This window comes from Zophobas morio, unplaced genomic scaffold (genome assembly GCF_036711695.1).
Source record: "Zophobas morio isolate AGI-343-1 ecotype UQ-CSIRO unplaced genomic scaffold, CSIRO_AGI_Zmor_V1 ptg000038l, whole genome shotgun sequence".
NCBI lineage: Eukaryota > Metazoa > Arthropoda > Insecta > Coleoptera > Tenebrionidae > Zophobas > Zophobas morio.
Genome location: NW_026972143.1, coordinates 745,566 through 767,798, shown reverse-complemented (window position 1 = coordinate 767,798; position 22,233 = coordinate 745,566). Strand labels below are relative to the sequence as shown.

The 22,233-nt window shown below is 34.0% G+C and overlaps 1 protein-coding gene across 2 annotated transcripts in view; it reads right to left on the bottom strand.

Moving 5' to 3' along the window:
• The window catches only part of LOC135140208 (jmjC domain-containing histone demethylation protein 1-like), a 35,047-nt gene that overhangs the window by 11,596 nt on the left and 1,218 nt on the right, over window positions 1–22,233 (bottom strand). For both annotated transcript variants that reach the window (XM_064070653.1, XM_064070654.1), the window contains exon 2: window positions 5,243–5,462. In XM_064070653.1, coding sequence (XP_063926723.1) covers window positions 5,243–5,462 — 220 coding nt within the window. The remainder of the gene's footprint in view (window positions 1–5,242; window positions 5,463–22,233) is intronic.

The window sequence follows — 22,233 nt, the reverse complement described above, 5'->3', positions numbered from 1 at the left end:
TCGGAAACCCTAAATCATAATTTTTTGCCCCTTTACTTCCTCTTAAAAACAAAAAACCCCATAAAACTACCCTCAGACCTATGAAAATTTGAAATTCAAACCCTCGCAAACAAGCGCCCATTTTTCTTCCGCTCACAATGCACTTTTCGGTGTTACAATAACGAGATCACGAAAACGCAATGGACTACATACAACACCCTGGAAGTTATTTATGGCGAACATTTGAATACAAAATCCATCTTTTTAAATAACAGCCGGTCCGCTATTTTCACCCGTTAAACTACGATTCTTAACGTCGCATTTCAAACACTGATGAATGTTTTTTTAATTATGCCATCCTGATGTGACGGTTTTAGTCACGTATCGACTGCCTTCTTCGAGTTTCCGTCAAAGCTTTCTCCCTTCTTATTATCCTTACGCAGCCATTAAGGATTAAAACTTTACAAGTAATCCACCATTTTGTAATGTAAATTGTACTTAAGGTGTTAAGTATCCCAATAAACTTAACAACCGCCCCCACACAAAAGTAATGAATTTCCGCAACAAGAATAAAAAGCAATACCGACTGCCTTTCACCACATCTTATCTCCTTAACGCTCCCGCAGGCTTGTTTAATTTTAATTTTCCTCAAAAAACGCCAAACTCTTGCTTCACACTAAGTACAACACGGAGTTTCAATTCGAAACATAATAAACAATCTCGGTACAGCGATGAATTTAAAATGCGAAAGCTCGCAAAAAAATCAAGGTGGCTGGGAAACCCGGGGCCATTTTGACGCGGTGTGCTAACAAAGACGAACCTGGGAGAGTTTTGTAGTTTACTTGATTTTGTAGACGATAAAAACTTCAGTGGAGTAATTTACATCCAAATACTAGGCTTTGAAGGCCGCAAAATTGGTTTAAATGTTTTTCAAAAATGACGTCAATTGTTTTTTCTCGGGATATATTCATTTGTAAGAAGAAAATCTACATGAATTAACTCTATGCGAATTAACTCTATGCGGAACGATTTCGGTGCAAGAGGACGTTAACTTGCCTAAACTTAAAAATATTCTACATGAATTCTACCTTGGAAAAAAGTAGGCGAAATTGGACTTCACTTGGAGTTGATGAAGAAAGAGTTCGAGAAAATTTACAAACATTCTATCTCGAAACGGAAGAGAAGAATTTCGATGTCGGTACAGGCTGACATTAAAGAGAGAGAAATCAATTAATTTGAGTTCCAGAAGAAAAACTTCAAGAACATTTTTATAGAAGATCTTGACGAATTTTAGTGCAGGGAGATGCTAACTAGATTTAATTAACGTGATTTTGAGAAGATTCTAGAACAATTTATCTTGAACAAAGAAGAACTAGACCAAATTGGACTTCACTTGGAGCTTGAAGTTGCAGAAGAAGATCATGTAAATTCTGGAAGAATGTTATCTGAAACGAGAAGAGAATTCGAAGTCTCCGTGAGCTTGAGAAGACGAGTTTGAGGAAGTTTAATCAGTTTGGGATTTTAGTTGAAGAAAATTTTAAAAGAAAATCTAGAGGAATTCTATCTGGAAACGGGATGAACCGGAGAATTTCGATTACGGTACAGGGAGACCTAGACGTTAATTAACGTGATTTTATGAATATTCTAAAACAATTGTATCTCCAACAACGAAAAACTGGACGTAATTGGACTTCACTTGGAGTTTGAAGTTGAAGAAAAAGTTCAAGTAAATTCTAGAAGAATTCTACTTGAAACGAGAACAGAATTTCGATGTTGCCGTGGGCTGGGGAAGAAAGGTTAGAGGAATTTTAATATCAGTTCAGATTCTAGTTGAAGTAAATTCTAAAAGAAAATCTAGACGAATTCTAGCTGGAAACGTTATGAACCAGAGAATTTCGATCACAGTATAGGGAGATGCTAACTAGACCTTAATTAGTGTGATTTTAAGAAGATTCTAGAACAATTGTATCTTAATTATAAAAAAAACTAAACGAAACTGGACTTCACTTGAAGTTTGAAGTTGAAGAAAAAGTTCAAGTAAATTCTAGAAGAATTCTACTTGAAACGAGAAGAGAATTTCGATGTTGCCGTGGGCTGGGGAAGAAAAATTAGAGGAATTTTAACATCACAGTTTAGGATTTTAGTTGAAGGAAATTCTAAAAAAAAGCTAGACGAATTCTATCTAGAAATGGGACGCACTAGAAAATTTTGATTACAATGCAGCAGGGAGAAGCTAACTAGACTTAATTAACGTGAATTTGAGAAGATTCTAGAATAATTATTGTATCTTAAACCAAGAAGTCGACGAAATTGGACTACATTTGGAGCTTGAAGTTGAAGAACAAGCTCAAGTAAATTCTAGAAGAATTCTATCTGAAACGAGAAGAAAACTTCGATGAGGCCATGGGGCTGGAGAAGAATTAGAGGAATTTTAAATCAGTTCAGATTCTAGTTGAAGTAAATTCTAAAAGAAAATCTAGACGAATTCTATCTGGAAACGGGATGAACCAGAGAATTTCGATCACAGTATAGGGAGATGCTAACGAGACGTTAATTAGTGTGATTTTAAGGAGATTCTAGAACAATTGTATCTTAATAATAAAAAAACTAGACGAAACTGGACTTCACTTGGAGTTTGAAGCTGAAGAAAAAGTTCAAGTAAATTCTAGAAGAATTCTACTTGAAACGAGAACAAAATTTCGATGTTGCCGTGGGCTGGGAAAGAAAAGTTAGAGGAATTTTAACGTCAGTTTAGGATTTTAGTTGAAGGAAATTCTAAAGGAAAGCTAGACGAATTCTCTCTAGAAACGGGACCAACTAGAAAATTTTGATTATAATGCAGGGAGAAGCTAACTAGATTTAATTAACGTGAATTTGAGAAGATTCTAGAATAATTATTGCATCTTAAACAAATAAGAAATCGACGAAATTGGACTTCATTTGGAGGTTGAAGTTGCAGAAAAAGTTCAAGTAAATTCTAGAAGAATTCTATCTGAAACGAGAAGAAAACTTCGATGAGGCCATGGGGCTGGAGAAGAAAAATTAGAGGAATTTTAATATCAGATCAGATTCTAGTTGAAGTAAATTCTAAAAGAAAATCTAGACGAATTCTATCTGGAAACGGGATGAACCTGAGAATTTCGATCACAGTATAGGGAGATGCTAACTAGACGTTAATTAGTGTGATTTTAAGAAGATTCTAGAACAATTGTATCTTAATTATAAAAAAAACTAGACGAAACTGGACTTCACTTGGAGTTTGAAGTTGAAGAAAAAGTTCAAGTAAATTCTAGAAGAATTCTACTTGAAACGAGAACAGAATTTCGATGTTGCGGTGGACTGGGGAAGAAAAGTTAGAGGAATTTTAACATCAGTTTAGGATTTTAGTTAAAGGAAATTCTAAAGGAAAGCTAGACGAATTCTATCTAGAAACGGGACGAACTAGAAAATTTTGATTACAGGAGAAGCTAACTAGATTTAATTAACGTGAATTTGAGAAGATTCTAGAATAATTATTGTATCTTAAACAAATAAGAAGTCGGCGAAGTTGGACTTCATTTGGAGTTTGAAGTTGCAGAAAAAGCTCAATTAAATTCTAGAAGAATTCTATCTGAAACGAAAAGAAAACTTCGATGAGGCCATGGGGCTGGAGAAGAAGAATTAGAGGAATTTTAACATCAGTTTAGGATTTTAGTGGAAGGAAATTCTAAAGAAAAGCTAGACGAATTCTATCTAGAAACGGGACGAACTAGAAAATTTTGATTACAATGCAGGGAGAAGCTAACTAGACTTAATTAACGTGAATTTGAGAAGATTCTAGAATAATTATTGTACCTTAAACAAACAAGAAGTCGACGAAATTGGACTTCATTTGGAGTTTGAAGTTGAAGAAAAAGTTCAAGTAAATTCGAGAAGAATTCAATCTGAAACGAGAAGAAAAGTTCGATGACGCCGTGGGCTGGAGAAGAAGAGTTAGTGGAAATTTAACATCAGTTCAGGATTCTAGTTGAAGAAAATTCGAAAAGAAAATCTATACGAATTCTCTGGAAACGGGATGAACCGGAGAATTTGGATTACGGTACAGGGAGATGTTAACTAGATGTTAATTAGAGTTATTTTAAGAAGATTCTAGAACAATTGTATCTTAGTTAACTAGCTGGGGTCTGAAGTTGAAGAAAGAATTCAAGTAAATTCTTGAAGAATTCTAACTGAAACGGGCTGAGATAGAAAAATTTCGACGTCGGCGAGAGCTAAAGAAGAAGAGTTAGAGGAATTTTAACATTAGTTCGGGATTTTAGTTGAAGAAAAGTTCACGAAAAGTATAAACAAAATCTAGAAGAATTCTATCCGGAAATGGGAAGAGCTAGAAAAATCAGTTTTCGGTGCAGGAAGATGTCAAAAAGAGGTTAAATAACGCGAATTCGAAAAAATATGGACTTAATTTAGGTTTCAAATCGAAGAAAAAGAATTCTATGCCGAAATTTCGATTATGAGGCTAACTTTAAAAAGAGAAATTATTTAATATGATTTCGGCACGATTCTTATAGAAACTTATTTTGAAAGACGAAGAGCCAGAAGAATTTTAACCTTAGCTCCAGATTTTAGTTGAAGAAAGAGTTGAATAAAATACTAAAAGAAAATCTACATGAATTAAACTTGGAAACGGGAAAAGCTAGAATAATTAGAAAATCGGTGGAGATGTTACAGAGCGTGAATTAACGTGAGTTTGAGAAGAATTCTATCCTGAAAAAAGAAGCAAACGAAGTTGAACTTCAATTCTAGAAAACTTCTTTCACGAAACGGCAAGACGGAGAAACTTTGGAGTAAGTACACAAAATTGGTTAGAACGTAACGTTGGTCATAATATCAATTAATTTATGAGGTGACGTCATCAGCTTTTTGCACGGCATGAACAAAAAAAAAAAAAAAACCGAACAAAACAAAAGATAACAAGCTTCGAATCGTCATAATAAGCAACAACCTTCCCATTATCCCCACCATTTACCCAGACCCACCATTAATCAATTACCGTAAAAGCTCCAAAGTGCCCCAGTAAACCGCATCATCTCCGTACCGTAAAATATTTGTTTCTCCTGTAAAACGGTCACATTCGACTCTCACTCCTCCGCTCCTTATCTTCCGAAACACAAAAACGCTTGTTTAATTTAAATTTTGGCGAAAACGCGTCGCCAAAGCCCGAAATCTCCATAACACAACAATCTCCTCATTAACTCACTCCGCAACCATCAATCATCCCACTCACCCAATCCCGTTTTCTCTTTGAACAGAAGCGGCGTATTGAAGCCGTACTTCTGGAAATACGCAACATTCAACTCGTTGCCGTGCATTTCCTTGACGATGTTGTGCGTGGCGAAAAGCGGGTTCTCCAGCTTTTCCTGGAGGTTGAACGAGCGCCGGCCCTCGATCTCGTCATCCCCCAGCGCCCAGTCCTCGGAGTAGAGCTTCTTCTGCTTGCGCTCCCTCTGAAACAAACACAAAAATAGCCGAAGGAAGCACACACAACGAAGAAGAAAAAAAAAGAACACCTGTAGCGCGCCCACTCGGTTTACGCGTTTGCCGCATTCCGTCGACTCGAGTCGCATTGTCGGCGATTTTTCCGGCATTACAATTTTCTCCGGAAAAACCTCTATAAAACCCGCAAATCAATATACTGCATATAAGCGAGAAAATCAATAGATTAGAGGAAATGGGTTGTGGACGTCCACGGCACGGGGACGTGGCGGCGGCTGGGAAAAGGGGCGGAAACGGACTTTCAAACGTACCATGCGAGATATGTAATTTTGTCGATCGTTTTCGCGGTGAAGCTTTTTACCCCGGTGCGCCATTTTGCGATACTGAAAGGAAGAGGAAAGTTGGACGCCTGAAAACGGTGGCGCCTGCGCGCTGGGGGCGGCGTTGGAGATCTCTGGAGGTGTAACGAGTTTTCGTTTTTTTTTTTTTTAATTATGTCGCTGTGTGGAAGTTGAGAGTTTTCGCTGTAAGGCGGAAAAGTTCAAAGATTGGAGGAAAAATTAGGTCAGTGTTTAGATCGAGGAGGGATCGTTGCTATGGGAAAGCGCTTGATTGAAGATTGACGCTCTTTTAATCCATAACACGAAAAATTTACTTAAAACCGTAATCAATTTTTAAAGTCATAACGAAATTCCATTCGCACAAATTCTTATTAGTATTATTATTACTAAGATACTCAGCACGATTTTGCCGTGACGTCATCAATCGTTCGAAGAGGAAGCGAACCGCGGCCCGTTTTCCCACAATCAAGTTTCTTTTTGTTTAATGATTGCTGCTCAAACTTCAAAGAAACTTCTTGTATTCAACAAATCTTACGTTAGCGAGTGGAAAAATATTTCACACACCGAACTCCACACTCGCACAAATTGCTCTTTTCTCCTCCGCACCTCACAAAAGCACCGATTGCCATTCTATTATCGCGCCGTCCTAACAAGGAATCCCATCTTTCCCGGGCCCGCCGCCCCCTGCCGCCCCACTCGCCGCGATTAGTTAATTAACAAACAAAACAAATCCATTTCAAACAAGCCCCTTCCAATGATAAATTTCGGCCGAACTGGATGGGCTTAGTAGTACCATCTCGAGGCAATTTGCTGGTGAATTTTAAAGCTGCAGTCACTTCGGACCGGCTGCATTATTGACACGTTTCGATTTTCCAAAGGAGCAAGCCGATTTTTCGCGGGATGTTTTCCTTTATTTATGGCAGGTGCTGTCATTTTTAATGCGCCTAATGCGGGATGATTCTCTCGAAGTTGCAGCGAGTTGGAGTGTTTCCGGAGGAAGTTGTCGGTTTTGGAGTTATGTGGCTAATCAGTACTTTTTTTGTTTGTGTGTATTGTGCTATTCATGATCACGTCGTATAATACAAAAGGGACGTTCTGAGTGATCATTGTGTTTAGATATTTATTATGGAGTACGGCGTTGTTCAGGGTCCAAACCAAGGTACGCTTCTTTTTACATTATAATTTAATGATGTTATTGATTATGTAAAACATATACTCATGCAGGTAACTTAAAGACTGCAAACGGCAGTTTTCAGAATTAAATTAGAAATTGTGTTCCTAGAACAAAGAGTAGATGTCCGATAATATTTGATTACGAACCACCCAATGCCTACCACCGTTATATTCTAGTCATTACGTATAATAGGCTATTTTAAACTGTATAATAAATTTTGGAAGAAGAGCTAGAAGAATTTTAACTTCAACTCAGGATTTTGTAGTTAAAATAAGAGTTCTGAAAGAAAGTATACCTGAAAACGGAAAGAGCTACAAAATTTTGAAAGCTAATGATCATGAAACCAAACAATTCTAGACAACTCTCTATTTGAAAAAAGGAAGAGCAGAATTAATTACTAAATTTGAGTTCGAGAAGATTCTACAAGAAATTTATCTTGAAAGTAAAAAAGCTAGAAGAATTTTATTCTCAATTCGGGACTTCGAAAAGATTCTAGAAGAACTCTATCTTGAATAAAGGAATAACATGAGAATTTCAACTCCACAAAAATTAATTAATGACATGGGACATATTCCAAAAGAAATTTATTTTGAAAGAAGAACTAGAAGAATTCTATAGCGAAACGGCAAAATATAGACGAATTTCGATGCCGATTCAGGAGAAATTAATTTTGTGAGTTCTAGAAGAAATTTATGTTGAAAACAAAACAGCTAGAAGAATTTTAATATCACTTCGGGATTTTAGATGAAGAAACAGTTCAAGAAAATTCTCAAAAAAAATTTAGATGAATTTAATTTGGGACGGGAAAAGTTTGAAAATTTCGATTTCAGTGCACGAATTTGTCAAAAATAAAGTTAATTATCGTGAAATCGAAACGATTCTAGAAGAACTCTATGTTGAATAAAAGAAGAACAGGCGAATTTGGACTTCAGAGGAATGAATTAATGAAAGTTCGGGCATATTTAAAAAAAAAATATATTTTGAAAGAAGAACTAGAAGAATTCTACATCGAAACGGTAAGATATAGACGAATTTCGATGTCGATTAAGGATGACATTAACAGGAGAAATTAGTTTTGTGAGTTCTAGAAGAAATTTATGATGAAACCCAAAGAGCTAGGAGAATTTTACTATCAGTTCGGGATTTTAGTTGAGAAAGTGTTCAAGACAATTTTGACGAATTCTATTTGGTAACGGGAAGAGTTAGAAAGTTTCGATTTCGGTGCACGAATATGTCATAAAAAAAGTTAATTATCATAAAAACGAAAAGATTCTAGAAGAATTCTATCTTGAATAAAGGAAGAACAGGAGAATTTCAACTCCACAGAAATTAATTAATGATTTCTATAGCGAAACGGCAAAATATAGACGAATTTCGATGTCGATTCAGGAGAAATTAACTTTGTGAGTTTTAGAAGAAATTTATGTTGAAAGCAAAAGAGCTAGAAGAATTTTAATATCAGTTCGGGATTTTAGATGAAGAAACAGTTGAAGAAAATTCTCAAAAGAAAATTGGATGAATTTAATTTGGGACGGGAAAAGTTTGAAAATTTCGATTTCAGTGCACGAATTTGTCAAAAATAAAGTTAATTATCGTGAAATCGAAAAGATTCTAGAAGAACTCTATGTTGAATAAAAGAAGAACAGGCGAATTTGGACTTCAGAGGAATGAATTAATGAAGGTTCGGGCATATTTAAAAAAAAAATATTTTGAAAGAAGAACTATTTAGAAGAATTCTACATCGAAACGACTAGATATAGACGAATTTCGATGTCGATTAAAGATGACATTAACAGGAGAAATTAATTTTGTGAGATCTAGAAGAAATTTATGATGAAAATCAAAGAGCTAGAAGAATTTTACTACCAGTTCGGGATTTTAGTTGAGAAACCGTTTAAGACAATTTTGACGAATTCTATTTGGGAACGGGAAGAGTTAGAAAGTTTCGATTTCGATGCACGAATATGTCATAAAAAAAGTTAATTTTCAAAAAAACGAAAAGATTCTAGAAGAACTCTATCTTGCATAAAGGAAGAACAGGTGAATTTCAACTCCACAGAAATTAATTAATGACAGTTGGGGCATATTCCAGAAGAAATATATTTTGAAAGAAGAACTAGAAGAATTCTATAGCGAAACGGCAAAATATAGACGAATTTCGATGTCGATTCAGGACAAATTAATTTTGTGAGTTCTAGAAGAAATTTATGTTGAAAGCAAAAGAGCTAGAAGAATTTTAATATCAGTTCTGGATTTTAGTTGACGAAAGAGCTCAAAAAAATTCTCAAAAAAATTTGGATGAAGTTGATTTGGGACGGGAAAAGTTTGAAAATTTCGATTTCAGTGACGAACATATCGAAAAGAAAGTTAATTATCGTGAAATCGAAAAGATTCTAGAAGAACTCTATCTTGAATAAAAGAAGAACAGGCGAATTTGGACCTCAGAGGAATTAATTAATGACAGTTGGGGCATATTCCAGAAGAAATTTATTTTGAAAGAAGAACTAGAAGAATTCTATAACGAAACGACAAGATATAGGCGAATTTCGATGTCGATTCAGGACAAATTGTTTTGCGAGTTCTAGAAGAAATTTATGTTGAAAGCAAAAGAGCTAGAAGAACTTAATATCAGTTCGGGATTTTAGATGAAGAAACAGTTCAAGAAAATTCTTCAAAAAAATTTGGATGAATTTAATTTGGGACCGGAAAAGTTTGAAAATTTCGATTTCAGTGCACGAATTTGTCAAAAATAAAGTTAATTATCGTGAAATCGAAAATATTCTAGAAGAACTCTATCTTGAAGAAAAGAAGAACAGGCGAATTTGGACTTCAGAGGAATGAATTAATGAAAGTTCGGGCATATTTTAAAAGAAATTTATTTTGAAAGAAGAACTAGAAGAATTCTACATCGAAACGGCAAGATATAGACGAATTTCGATGTCGATTAAGGATGACATTAACAAGAGAAATTAATTTTGTGAGTTCTAGAAGAATTTTACTATCAGTTCGGGATTTTAGTTGAGAAAGCGTTTAAGACAATTTTGACGAATTCTATTTGGGAACGGGAAGAGTTAGAAAGTTTCGACTTCGGTGTACGAATATGTCATAAAAAAAGTTAATTATCATAAAAACGAAAAGATTCTAGAAGAATTCTATCTTGAATAAATGAAGAACAGGAGAATTTCAACTCCACAGAAATTAATTAATGATTTCTATAGCGAAACGGCAAAATATAGACGAATTTCGATGTCGATTCAGGAGAAATGAACTTTGTGAGTTCTAGAAGAAATTTATGTTGAAAGTAAAAGAGTTAGAAGAATTTTAATATCAGTTCGGGATTTTAGATGAAGAAACAGTTCAAGGAAATTCTCAAAAAAAATTTGGATGAATTTAATTTGGGACGGGAAAAGTTTGAAAATTTCGATTTCAGTGCACGAATTTGTCAAAAATAAAGTTAATTATCGTGAAATCGGAAATATTATAGAAGAACTCTATCTTGAAGAAAAGAAGAACAGGCGAATTTGGACTTCAGAGGAATGAATTAATGAGAGTTCGGGCATATTTTAGAAGAAATTTATTTTGAAAGAAGAACTAGAAGAATTCTACATCGAAACGACTAGATATAGACGAATTTCGATGTCGATTAAGGATGACATTTACAGGAGAAATTATTTTTTTGAGTTCTAGAAGAAGTTTATGATGAAAACCAAAGAGCTAGAAGAATTTTACTATCAGTTCGGGATTTTAGTTGTGAATGAGTTCAAGACAATTTTGACGAATTCTATTTCGGAACGGAAAGAGTTAGAAAGTTTCGATTTCGGTGCAAGAATATGTCATAAAAAAAGTTAATTATCATAAAAACGAAAAGATACTAGAAGAACTCTATCTTGAATAAAGGAAAAACAGGGGAGTTTCAACTCCACAGAAATTAATTAATGACAGTTGGGGCATATTCCAGAAGAAATTTATTTTCAAAGAAGAACTAGAAGAAATCTATAGCGAAACGGCAAAATATAGACGAATTTCGATGTCGATTCAGGAGAAATTAATTTTGTGATTTCTAGAAGAAATTTATGTTGAAAGCAAAAGAGCTAGAATAATTTTAATATCAGTTCGGGATTTTAGATGAAGAACAAGTTCAAGAAAATTCTCAAAAAAAATTGGATGAATTTAATTTGGGACGGGAAAAGTTTGAAAATTTCGATTTCAGTGCACGAATTTGTCAAAAATAAAGTTAATTATGGTGAAATCGAAAAGATTCTAGAAGAACTCTGTCTTGAAGAAAAGAAGAACAGGCGAATTTGAACTTCAGAGGAAGGAATTAATGAGAGTTCGGGGATATTTTAGAAGAAGTTTATTTTGAAAGAAAAACTAGAAGAATTGTATATTGAAACGACAAGATATAGACGAATTTCAATGTTGATTAAGGATGACATTAACAGGAGAAATTAATTTTGTGAGATCTAGAAGAAATTTATGATGAAAATCAAAGAGCTAGAAGAATTTTACTATCAGTTCGGAATTTTAGTTGAAAAAGAGTTCGAGACAATTTTGACGAATTCTATTTGGAACGGGAAGAGTTAGAAAGTTTCGATTTCGGTGCACGAATATGTCATAAAAAAAGTTAATTATCATAAAAACGAAAAGATTCTAGAAGAACTCTATCTTGAATAAAGGAAGAACAGGGAAATTTCAACTCCACAGAAATTAATTAATGACAGTTGGGGCATATTCCAGAAGAAATTTATTTTGAAAGAAGAACTAGAAGAATTCTATAGCGAAACGGCAAAATATAGACGAATTTCGATGTCGATTCAAGAGAAATTAATTTTGTGAGTTCTAGAAGAAATTTATGTTGAAAGCAAAAGAGCTAGAAGAATTTTAATATCAGTTCGGGATTTTAGATGAAGAAACAGTTCAAGAAAATTCTCAAAAAAAAAATTGGATGAATTTAATTTGAGACGGGAAAAGTTTGAAAATTTCGATTTCAGTGCACGAATTTGTCAAAAATAAAGTTAATTATCCTGAAATCGAAAATATTATAGAAGAACTCTATCTTGAAGAAAAGAAGAACAGGCGAATTTGGACTTCAGAGGAAGGAATTAATGAGAGTTCGGGAATATTTTAGAAGAAGTTTATTTTGAAAGAAAAACTAGAAGAATTGTATATCGAAACGACAAGATATAGACGAATTTCGATGTCGATTAAGGATGACATTAACAGGAGAAATTAATTTTGTGAGATCTAGAAGAAATTTACGATGAAAACCAAAGAGCTACAAGAATTTTACTATCAGTTCGGGATTTTAGTTGAGAAAGAGTTCGAGACAATTTTGACGAATTCTATTTGGGAACGGGAAGAGTTAGAAAGTGTCGAGTTCGGTGCACGAATATGTCATAAAAAAAGTTAATTATCATAAAATCGAAAAGATTCTAGAAGAACTCTATCTTGAATAAAGGAAGAACAGGGGAATTTCAACTCCACAGAAATTAATTAATGACAGTTGGGGCATATTCCAGAAGAAATTTATTTTGAAAGAAGAACTAGAAGAATTCTATAGCGAAACGGCAAAATATAGACGAATTTCGATGTCGATTCAGGAAAAATTAATTTTGTGAGTTCTAGAAGAAATTTGTGTTGAAAGCAAAAGAGCTAGAAGAATTTTAATATCAGTTCGGGATTTTAGTTGAGGAAAGAGTTTAAGTCAGTACAGGACTGACATTACAAGAAGAAATTAATGAATGTGAATTCAGGAAGATTCTAGAAGAAATTTATTTTTAATGGTAAAGAGCTCGAATTTTAACCAGTTCGAAATTTTAGTTGGCAAAAAAGAGTTAGAAACATTTGACATTTCGTTAGAATTTAATAGAAACTCGCCAACATTTCAGACAAAACTTACTATTTTTTTTAAGGTATTAATATTATTATCATCGGACAGACTGACGGAAACGACAGACCGACGCCTCGCAGCCTTTTTTTTTAGTTCGAAAGGTAAAAACTTGTTAATTCTGTAAAGCATGTTCGTAATTCACTCGCAACGACTAGGCGCGTTTAGTTTAGGGAATAAAAGGGAAGAATTCCATGCCCGAGTAGACAATAGTGCGAAAAGTGGAGAAGGCGAAAATAGGAGAACTGCCGTGGTAGCATTAGCATAAAAAGAGTGGGTTAGAGGCACCTTTCTATTACTTACCTTCGACTAAATGTTAGCAGATACAGGTGAAAACCCATGTAGGAGAATATTACGACGCAGAGGCGTAATAATTTAAATTGCCCAAACAAAATCCAAGTAAGGAAATACGGACACAATCAAATCCAAAGACATCCGAGGATTTCTGAGAGGGTATTAACTCACTCGCACAGAAAACGTATAACGGATTGCCTTCTTCGAGACCATGATAATCTGTGGTAAGATGTGTCGTTACAGTGTCGTTCAATGGATTCGAAAGTTAAGTAATTAACCATTATCTTAATTACCAACAATTCCGGGAAGTAAATACTCAGGTAATAACGTTATTATCACCGACGTTCGACTTCTCGAGCCGGGGAAAATATAACTTGAAATTCCTTTTATCTTTTTTATTTGAATCAGAGTCGACGAATTTTTCTTTTGGGTTGTACTTTTCAAAGATTTCGCTGATGGCCTGGTAAACACGATGTTGTGAACAACTTTGCTTTTTCCTTGAACATGTAAATTATTTTTAATGAAATCTTTGTTATTGTGTTTACGACTTCTTGTGAGGAAGAGAAAAATAAATCGCGTTGTTGCAGGAACGAAGTTTTATGAACGCGAAATATTTACAAGGAGGTGCACTTAGTTTCTTACGAGGGATCGTAAGTTAGAACGAAGTTTACCTAGTTTGTGTTGGGCGGTAATCTGCCAGGATTTTTAGTTTGAGATAGTGATAAATTAATTAAATTAACACTGCGTTATTCAAAATATTGCTTCTAAATTCCCTGTCAGCAAATTTAATACTTAACACGTTCTTTGTGTACATACCAAATTTCGTCGGCCACTCGTGTTTGCTCCTGTTTGAAACTTTTTTTTTTCGATTTACACACTGAAGAAGTAATCAGCATGCTTTTGTTGTATGTAAATTTTGTTTATTTCCATTACACGAAATTTCGATAGCTACTAAAACAGTTCAAATAAATGTTTTTTTTTTGTTTTGGTCGATCACGCTTTTTTGATCCAAAAAAATCTGACAAGTTGTTGACCCTTTTAAAAACTTTTCCAAATCACAAAAGTTTGAAATTAATTGAAATTAATAAACAACGACCTCAGATCGATACGGATTAGGAGCGACGACCTAATTTTGAATTTTTTCTATTGAATAGGGAACTTCCGGTCAGATCGATTTTTCCGAGATAATACGAAAGCTTGCTGCTATAAAAGTAAAATTTTAGATTACTTTTGTCAACATTTTTGCTGTTTATAAAAAGTTTATACACCCCTAATTTCCACCCATGTGAAACTATCAATCAAAACAAGTCTGTTTGTTGCTTTCCCAGAGCCGGATTTAATGTTCATTCGCCCGACCGACTTCAGCATCACGAAGTTTTCAATGCCACGTTCTTTAATTGTTTACATCGAAAAAGTTTGTTCAAAATTGTTGCAGCAAGTTTGTATCTAAATATACGGAAATAAAAAATAATCGTAAACTGAAAACAATTCTAACTATTTCAGGAATATATACAACGTGGAAGTATCAAGGGCGGCTTTGAAATATGAAAAGAAGGTGCCGCTCTTTACCACTGTGTTATGAGCTTTTGTCTTCGACAAGAGGAGGCGACCAAAATTATTATTAATTAAACTACAATGGAGCAAAACGTTCTGAATACTACTGTTATTATAATTCTTATTTTATTTTTATTAAATTTAACTCTTAAACTAGTATTGGATTTTCTTTTCGGCAATTTGGATGCCTAGAGTACACAATCTAGGCATATTCATAAACCACAAGTATATAAGTTTATTATTTTCTAAAATTTAAATGGTGTTGACTAAATAAATTTTGAAGGGACGTCAACAAATTCTTGGTGGGGAAGATTAGCCAAATTTTGGTACTGTTTTACCATCTTCAGGATATTTGTAATATAATCGTAGTTCCAAAGATTATCCGTTGAGTCTCTAGAATTCACGAATTTTAATCTTGGGGGCCTTTGTAATTTAATTTTTTAAAGAATATGGATAGTCCCCCGTGTACTGTTTTTGAAAGAATTTTAAAACAATCGTGTGGGGGTTCTATTTTTGAAATGATCTCGCTGGCCCCTAGTGTTTATTGTTGTTGGTTTTGAAAGAATTTTAAAAGAATCATGAAGACGCGTGTTTAAGAATCTCGCTGGTGATTGTTACTGAAAGATTGAAAAGAATCTCCGCGGCTATTAATATTTAATTTCTGAAAGTGTTTAAAAGAATGTGGTGTTGTTTTTGAAAAAAATTTAAAAGAATCCTGGGAGCCACTGTTTTATTTTGGAAAGATTTGAAAGAATCTTGGAGACCCTTAGTGTCGTTGGAATAAAAAAAAAATCGTGAGGGCGTTTTATTTTTAAAGAATCTCGTTGTTCTTTCGTGTTTCGTTTAAAAAATCCGTGTTTTACTTTTATAAAAATCTCGGTGACCTCTGGTGTTTTATTTCGAAGAAATTTAAAAGAATCTTAGTGGTACCTGGTGTTCTATTTTTGAGAGAATAAAAAATAAACTTAGGGGTCGTGATGTTTAATTTTCGAAAGTGTTTAAAAGAATATTGGATTCCCTGGTGTTGTTTTTGAAAGAATTTTAAAACATTCTTGGGAGCGCATGGGAACGTATTTGGAAAGAATTTGAAAGAATCTTGGATATACCTGGTGTTCTATTTTTGAAAGAAACGTGAGAATCCGTGTTTTATTTTTGAAAGAATTTGAAAAATCTTGGGGACCCTTGTCGTTCTGTTTTCGAAAATTTTTTAAGAGAATCGTGATGGCATTTTATTTTCGAAAGAATCTCGCTGATCCTTGATGTATTGTTTTCGAAAGAATTTTAAAAGAATCGTGAAGACCCATGTTTTATTTTTGAAAGAATGTCGTTGACCCCTGGTGTTTTATTCCGAAAGAATCCTAGGGACTCATGGCAACAGAACACCATGAGTCCCTGGGATTCAAGAATTTTAAAAGAATATGGCTCGTCTTTCGTGTATTGTTTTTGAAAGAATATTAAAGAAACCTAGGAACTTTTGGTGTTGTTTTTGAAAGAATTTTAAAAGAATCGTGAAGACGCGTGTTTAAGAATCTCGCTCGTGATTGTTACTGAAAGATTTAAAAGAATCTCAGCGGCTATTAATATTTAATTTCTGAAAGTGTTTAAAGGAATGTGTTGTTTTTGAACAAAATTTAAAAGAATCCTGGGAGCCACTGTTTTATTTTGGAAAGATTTGAAAGAATCTTGGAGACCCTTAGTGTCGTTGGAATAAAAAAAACAATCGTGAGGGCGTTTTATTTTTAAAGAATCTCGTCGTTCTTTCGTGTTTTGTTTAAAAAATCCGTGTTTTACTTTTATAAGAATCTCGGTGACCCCAGGTGTTTTATTTCGAATAAATTTAAAAGAATCTTAGTGGTACCCGGTGTTCTATTTTTGAGAGAATAAAAAATAAACTTAGGGGTCGTGATGTTTAACCTTCGAAAGAGTTTAAAAGAATGTTGGATTCCCTGGTGTTCTGTTTTTGAAAGAACTTTAAAACATTCTTGGGAGCGCATGGGAACGTATTTGGAAAGAATTTGAAAGAATCTTGGATATACCTGGTGTTCTATTTTTGAAAGAAACGTGAGAATCCGTGTTTTATTTTTGAGAGAATTTGAAAAATCTTGGAGACCCTTGTCGTTCTGTTTTCGAAAATTTTTTAAGAGATTCGTGATGGCATTTTATTTTCGAAAGAATCTCGCTGATCCCTGATGTATCGTTTTTGACAGAATTTTAAAAGAATCGTAAAGACCAATGTTTTATTTTTGAAAGAATGTTGCTGACCCCTGGTGTTTTATTCCGAAAGAATCCTAGGGATTCAGGGCAGCAGAACACCATGAGTCCCTGGGATTCAAGAATTTTAAAAGAATATGGCTCGTCTTTCGTGTATTGTTTTTGAAAGAATTTTAAAGAAACCTAGGAACTTCTGGTGTTGTTTTTGAAAGAATTTTAAAAGAATCGTGAAGACGCGTGTTTAAGAATCTCGCTCGTGATTGTTACTGAAAGATTTAAAAGAATCTCAGCGGCTATTAATATTTAATTTCTGAAAGTGTTTAAAAGAATGTGGTGTTGTTTTTGAAAAAAATTTTAAAAAATCCTGGGAGCCACTATTTTATTTTGGAAAGATTTGAAAGAATCTTGGAGACCCTTAGTGTCGTTGGAATAAAAAAAATCGTGAGGGCGTTTTATTTTTAAAGAATCTCGTCGTTGTTTCGTGTTTTGTTTAAAAATCCGTGTTTTATTTTTATAAGAATCTCGGTGACCCCTGGTGTTTTATTTCGAAGAAATTTAAAAGAATCTTAGGGGTACCTGGTGTTCTATTTTTGAGAGAATAAAAAATAAACTTAGGGGTCGTGATGCTTAACTTTCGAAAGAGTTTAAAAGAATGTTGGATTCTCTGGTGTTCTGTTTTTGAAAGAATTTTAAAACATTCTTGAGAGCGCATGGAAACGTATTTGGAAAGAATTTGAAAGAATGTTGGATATACCTGGTGATCCCTGATGTATTGTTTTTGACCGAATTTTAAAAGAATCGTGAAGACCCATGTTTTATTTTTGAAAGAATGTCGCTGACCCCTGGTGTTTTATTCCGAAAGAATCCTAGGGACTCATGACAACAGAACACCATGAGTCCCTGGGATTCAAGAATTTTAAAAGAATATGGCTCGTCTTTCGTGTATTGTTTTTGAAAGAATTTTAAAGAAACCTAGGAACTTGTGTTGTTGTTTTTGAAAGAATTTTAAAAGAATCGTGAAGACGCGTGTTTAAGAATCTCGCTCGTGATTGTTACTGAAAGATTTAAAAGAATATCAGCGGCTTTTAATATTTAATTTCTGAAAGTGTTTAAAAGACTGTGGTGTTGTTTTTGAAAAAAATTTAAAAGAATCTTGGGAGCCACTGTTTTATTTTGGAAAGACTTGAAAGAATCTTGGAGACCCTTAGTGTCGTTGGAATCAAAAAAAAAAAATCGTGAGGGCGTTTTATTTTTTAAATAGTCTCGTCAGTCTTTCGTGTTTTGTTTAAAAAAATCCGTGTTTTATATAAGAATCTCGGTGACCCCTAGTGTTTTATTTCGAAGGAATTTAAAAGAATCTTAGGGGTACCTGGTGTTCTATTTTTGAGAGAATAAAAAATAAACTTAGGAGTCGTGATGTTTAACTTTCGAAAGAGTTTAAAAGAATATTGGACCCTGGTGTTCTGTTTTTGAAAGAATTTGAAAGAATCTTGGATATAACTGGTGTTCTATTTTTGAAAGAAACGTGAGAATCCGTGTTTTATTTTTGAAATAATTTGAAAAATCTTGGGGACCCTTGTCGTTCTGTTTTCAAAAATTTTTTAAGAGATTCGTGATGGCATTTTATTTTCGAAAGAATCTCGCTGATCCCTGATGTATCGTTTTTGACAGAATTTTAAAAGAATCGGAAAGACCCATGTTTTATTTTTGAAAGAATGTCGCTGACCCCTGGTGTTTTATTCCGAAAGAATCCTAGGGACTCATGGCAGCAGAACACCATGAGTCCCTGGGATTCAAGAATTTTAAAAGAATATGGCTCGTCTTTCCTGTATTGTTTTTGAAAGAATTTTAAAGAAACCTAGGAACTTCTGGTGTTGTTTTTGAAAGAATTTTAAAAGAATTGTGAAGACGCCTGTTTAAGAATCTCGCTCGTGATTGTTACTGAAAGATTTAAAAGAATCTCAGCGGCTATTAATATTTAATTTCTGAAAGTGTTTAAAAGAATGTGGTGTTGTTTTTGAAAAAAATTTAAAAAAATCCTGGGAGCCACTGTTTTATTTTGGAAAGATTTGAAAGAATCTTGGAGACCCTTAGTGTCGTAGGAATAAAAAAAAAATCGTGAGGGCGTTTTATTTTTAAAGAATCTCGTCGTTCTTTCGTGTTTTGTTTAAAAAATCCGTGTTTTTTTTTATAAGAATCTCGGTGACCCCTGGTGTTTTATTTCGAAGAAATTTAAAAGAATCTTAGGGGTACCTGGTGTTCTATTTTTGAGAGAATAAAAAATAAACTTAGGGGTCGTGATGTTTAACTTTCGAAAGAGTTTAAAAGAATGTTGGATTCCCTGTTGCTCTGTTTTTGAAAGAATTTTAAAACATTCTCGGGAGCGCATGGGAACGCATTTGGAAAGTATTTGAAAGAATCTTGGATATACCTGGTGTTCTATTTTTGAAAGAAACGTGAGAATCAGTGTTTTATTTTTGAAAGAATTTGAAAAATCTTGGGGACCCTTGTCGTTCTGTTTTCGAATTTTTTTTAAGAAAATCGTGATGGCATTTTATTTTCGAATGAATCTCGCTGATCCCTGATGTATCGTTTTTGACAGAATTTTAAAAGAATCGTAAAGACCCATGTTTTATTTTTGAAAGAATGTCGCTGACCCCTGGTGTTTTATTCCGAAAGAATCTTAGGGATTCATGGCAGCAGAACACCATAAGTCCCTGGGATTCAAGAATTTTAAAAGAATATGGCTCGTCTTTCATGTATTGTTTTTGAAAGAATTTTAAAGAAATCTAGGAACTTCTGGTGTTGTTTTTGAAAGAGTTTTAAAAGAATCGTGAAGACGCGTGTTTAAGAATCTCGCTCGTGATTGTTACTGAAAGATTTAAAAGAATCTCAGCGGCTATTAATATTTAATTTCTGAAAGTGTTTAAAAGAATGTGTTGTTTTTGAAAAAAATTTAAAAGAATCCTGGGAGCCACTGTTTTATTTTGGAAAGATTTGAAAGAATCTTGGAGACCCTTAGTGTCGTCGAAATAAAAAAAAAATCGTGAGGGCGTTTTATTTTTAAAGAATCTCGTCGTTCTTTCGTGTTTTGTTTAAAAAATCCGTGTTTTACTTTTATGAGAATCTCGGTGACCATTGGTGTTTTATTTCGAAGAAATTTAAAAGAATCTTAGTGGTACCTGGTGTTCTATTTTTGAGAGAATAAAAAATAAACTTAGGGGTCGTGATGTTTAACTTTCGAAAGAGTTTAAAAGAATATTGGATTCCCTGGTGTTCTGTTTTTGAAAGAATTTTAAAACATTCTTGGGAGCGCATGGGAACGTATTTGGAAAGAATTTGAAAGAATCTTGGATATACCTGGTGTTCTATTTTTGAAAGAAACGTGACAATCCGTGTTTTATTTTTGAAAGAATTTGAAAAATCTTGGGGACCCTTGTCGTTCTGTTTTCGAAATTTTTTTAAGAAAATCGTGATGGCATTTTATTTTCGAAAGAATCTCGCTGATACCTGATGTATTGTTTTTGACAGAATTTTAAAAGAATCGTAAAGACCCATGTTTTATTTTTGAAATAATGTCGCTGACCCCTGGTGTTTTATTCCGAAAGAATCCTAGGGACTCATGGCAGCAGAACACCCTGGGATTCAAGAATTTTAAAAGAATATGGCTCGTCTTTCGTGTATTGTTTTTGAAAGCATTTCAAAGAAACTTGGGAACTCCTGGTGCTGTTTTTCAAGAAGTTTTAAAAGAATCGTGTGGGAGTTTTATTTTTGAAAGGATCTTGTTGGCCTCTGGTGTTTTTTTTTCAAAGAAGAATTTTGAAGAATTCTAGGAGCTCGGGGTGTTGTTCTTGAAAGAATTTTAAAAAAATCGTGAAGACGCGTGTTTTATATTTAAAAATCTTGAAAGCTTTTGGCGTTCTATTTTTGCAAGAATTTTAAAAGAATCGTAAGACTTGTGTTTTATTGTGTTATTTTTGAAAGAATCACGCTGGTCTCTTATTGAAAGAGTTTAAAAGAATCTTCGCAGTTCTTGATATTTAATTTCTGAAAGAGTTAAAAGAATGTTGAGTTCCCAAGTGTCGTTTCTGAAACAAGTTTAAAAGAATCTTGCAAGCCCTTATTATTTTAATTTTGAAAAAAATTTGAAAGAATAGTGAGGTTACGTGTTTTTATTTTTAAAAGAATCTCGCTGGCCCCTAGTGTTTTGTTTTTGAAAAAATTGTAAAGAATCTTGAGATTTCTGTGGTTGTTTTTGAAAATTTTATAAAGGAATCTTGGGGGCCCTTGATGTTCCTGTTTTTGAAAGAATTTTAAAGAATCTTTCGAGGCCCTATTGTTTTATTTTTGAAAACATTTAAAATAATGTTGAGGATCACTGGTATTCTGTTTGTAGAAGAAATTAAAGGAATCAAAGGGGACAAAATATGATATATTTTTACTTCCCGAGCGTAAGTCCATCGGCCGAATTGCCACTTTCATATTTTCTCGACGTGTCATGACTTCTACAGTACGAAAAAAGTGGTCTCCCGTTTCCGTCTGTCTGTAATCTCCGAAACTGCTGGACCGATTGTTGTCAAATTTTGCACATATGGTAGAAATATCATGTAGATGGTTAATACTAACCAAAATGTGGCTAATTATCCCCACCAACTATTTGATGACGTGATCTCCAAAATTTATACCTGGTGTTTATTTTTGAAAGAAATTGATCAAAAGGTGATCGATAAGCAAAAACAAGGGAAACTGAAATTCGGCCTAATGATGGCCAGGAACTAATTATAAATTTAGGTGACAATGACCGAACAACGATCTTTGTTACCTTTGTCAATGCAGTAGAACAAAAAAAATATATATCTATAATTCTATATGCATAAACACGAAAAGTTAAATATGGAACAAAACATAAAATTAATATAAATATGAACGCACTAGTTGGTACTAGTGGTACCAACTTTAATAAAAAAAAAACACTACGACAAGCTTTGAAAGGTGGTTGTTTCATTGTACCCACTGTAAACATTGCCCCCATTCACACTAGCACAAGCTGCCACACTGAAAAATCGTCGACCTTGAGAATTTTCAGCGCAGCGCAACGGCGTAACAAGACCTAATTGCGACAGTACCGACAGTTTGAAACAATCCACCATAAAACACCTCGGATCCCCGCGTCAGCCAAAGCCTTTGTTTATCTACATCGATAAGACTCCAAATATTTACAAATAAGACGCTATCTAATCCAAGACCTCGTCCACCCCGTCCATGCCCAAACTCGAACCTGCTCCCGCAACCACCTCCCCCCTCGCCCGCCCATCTAATAA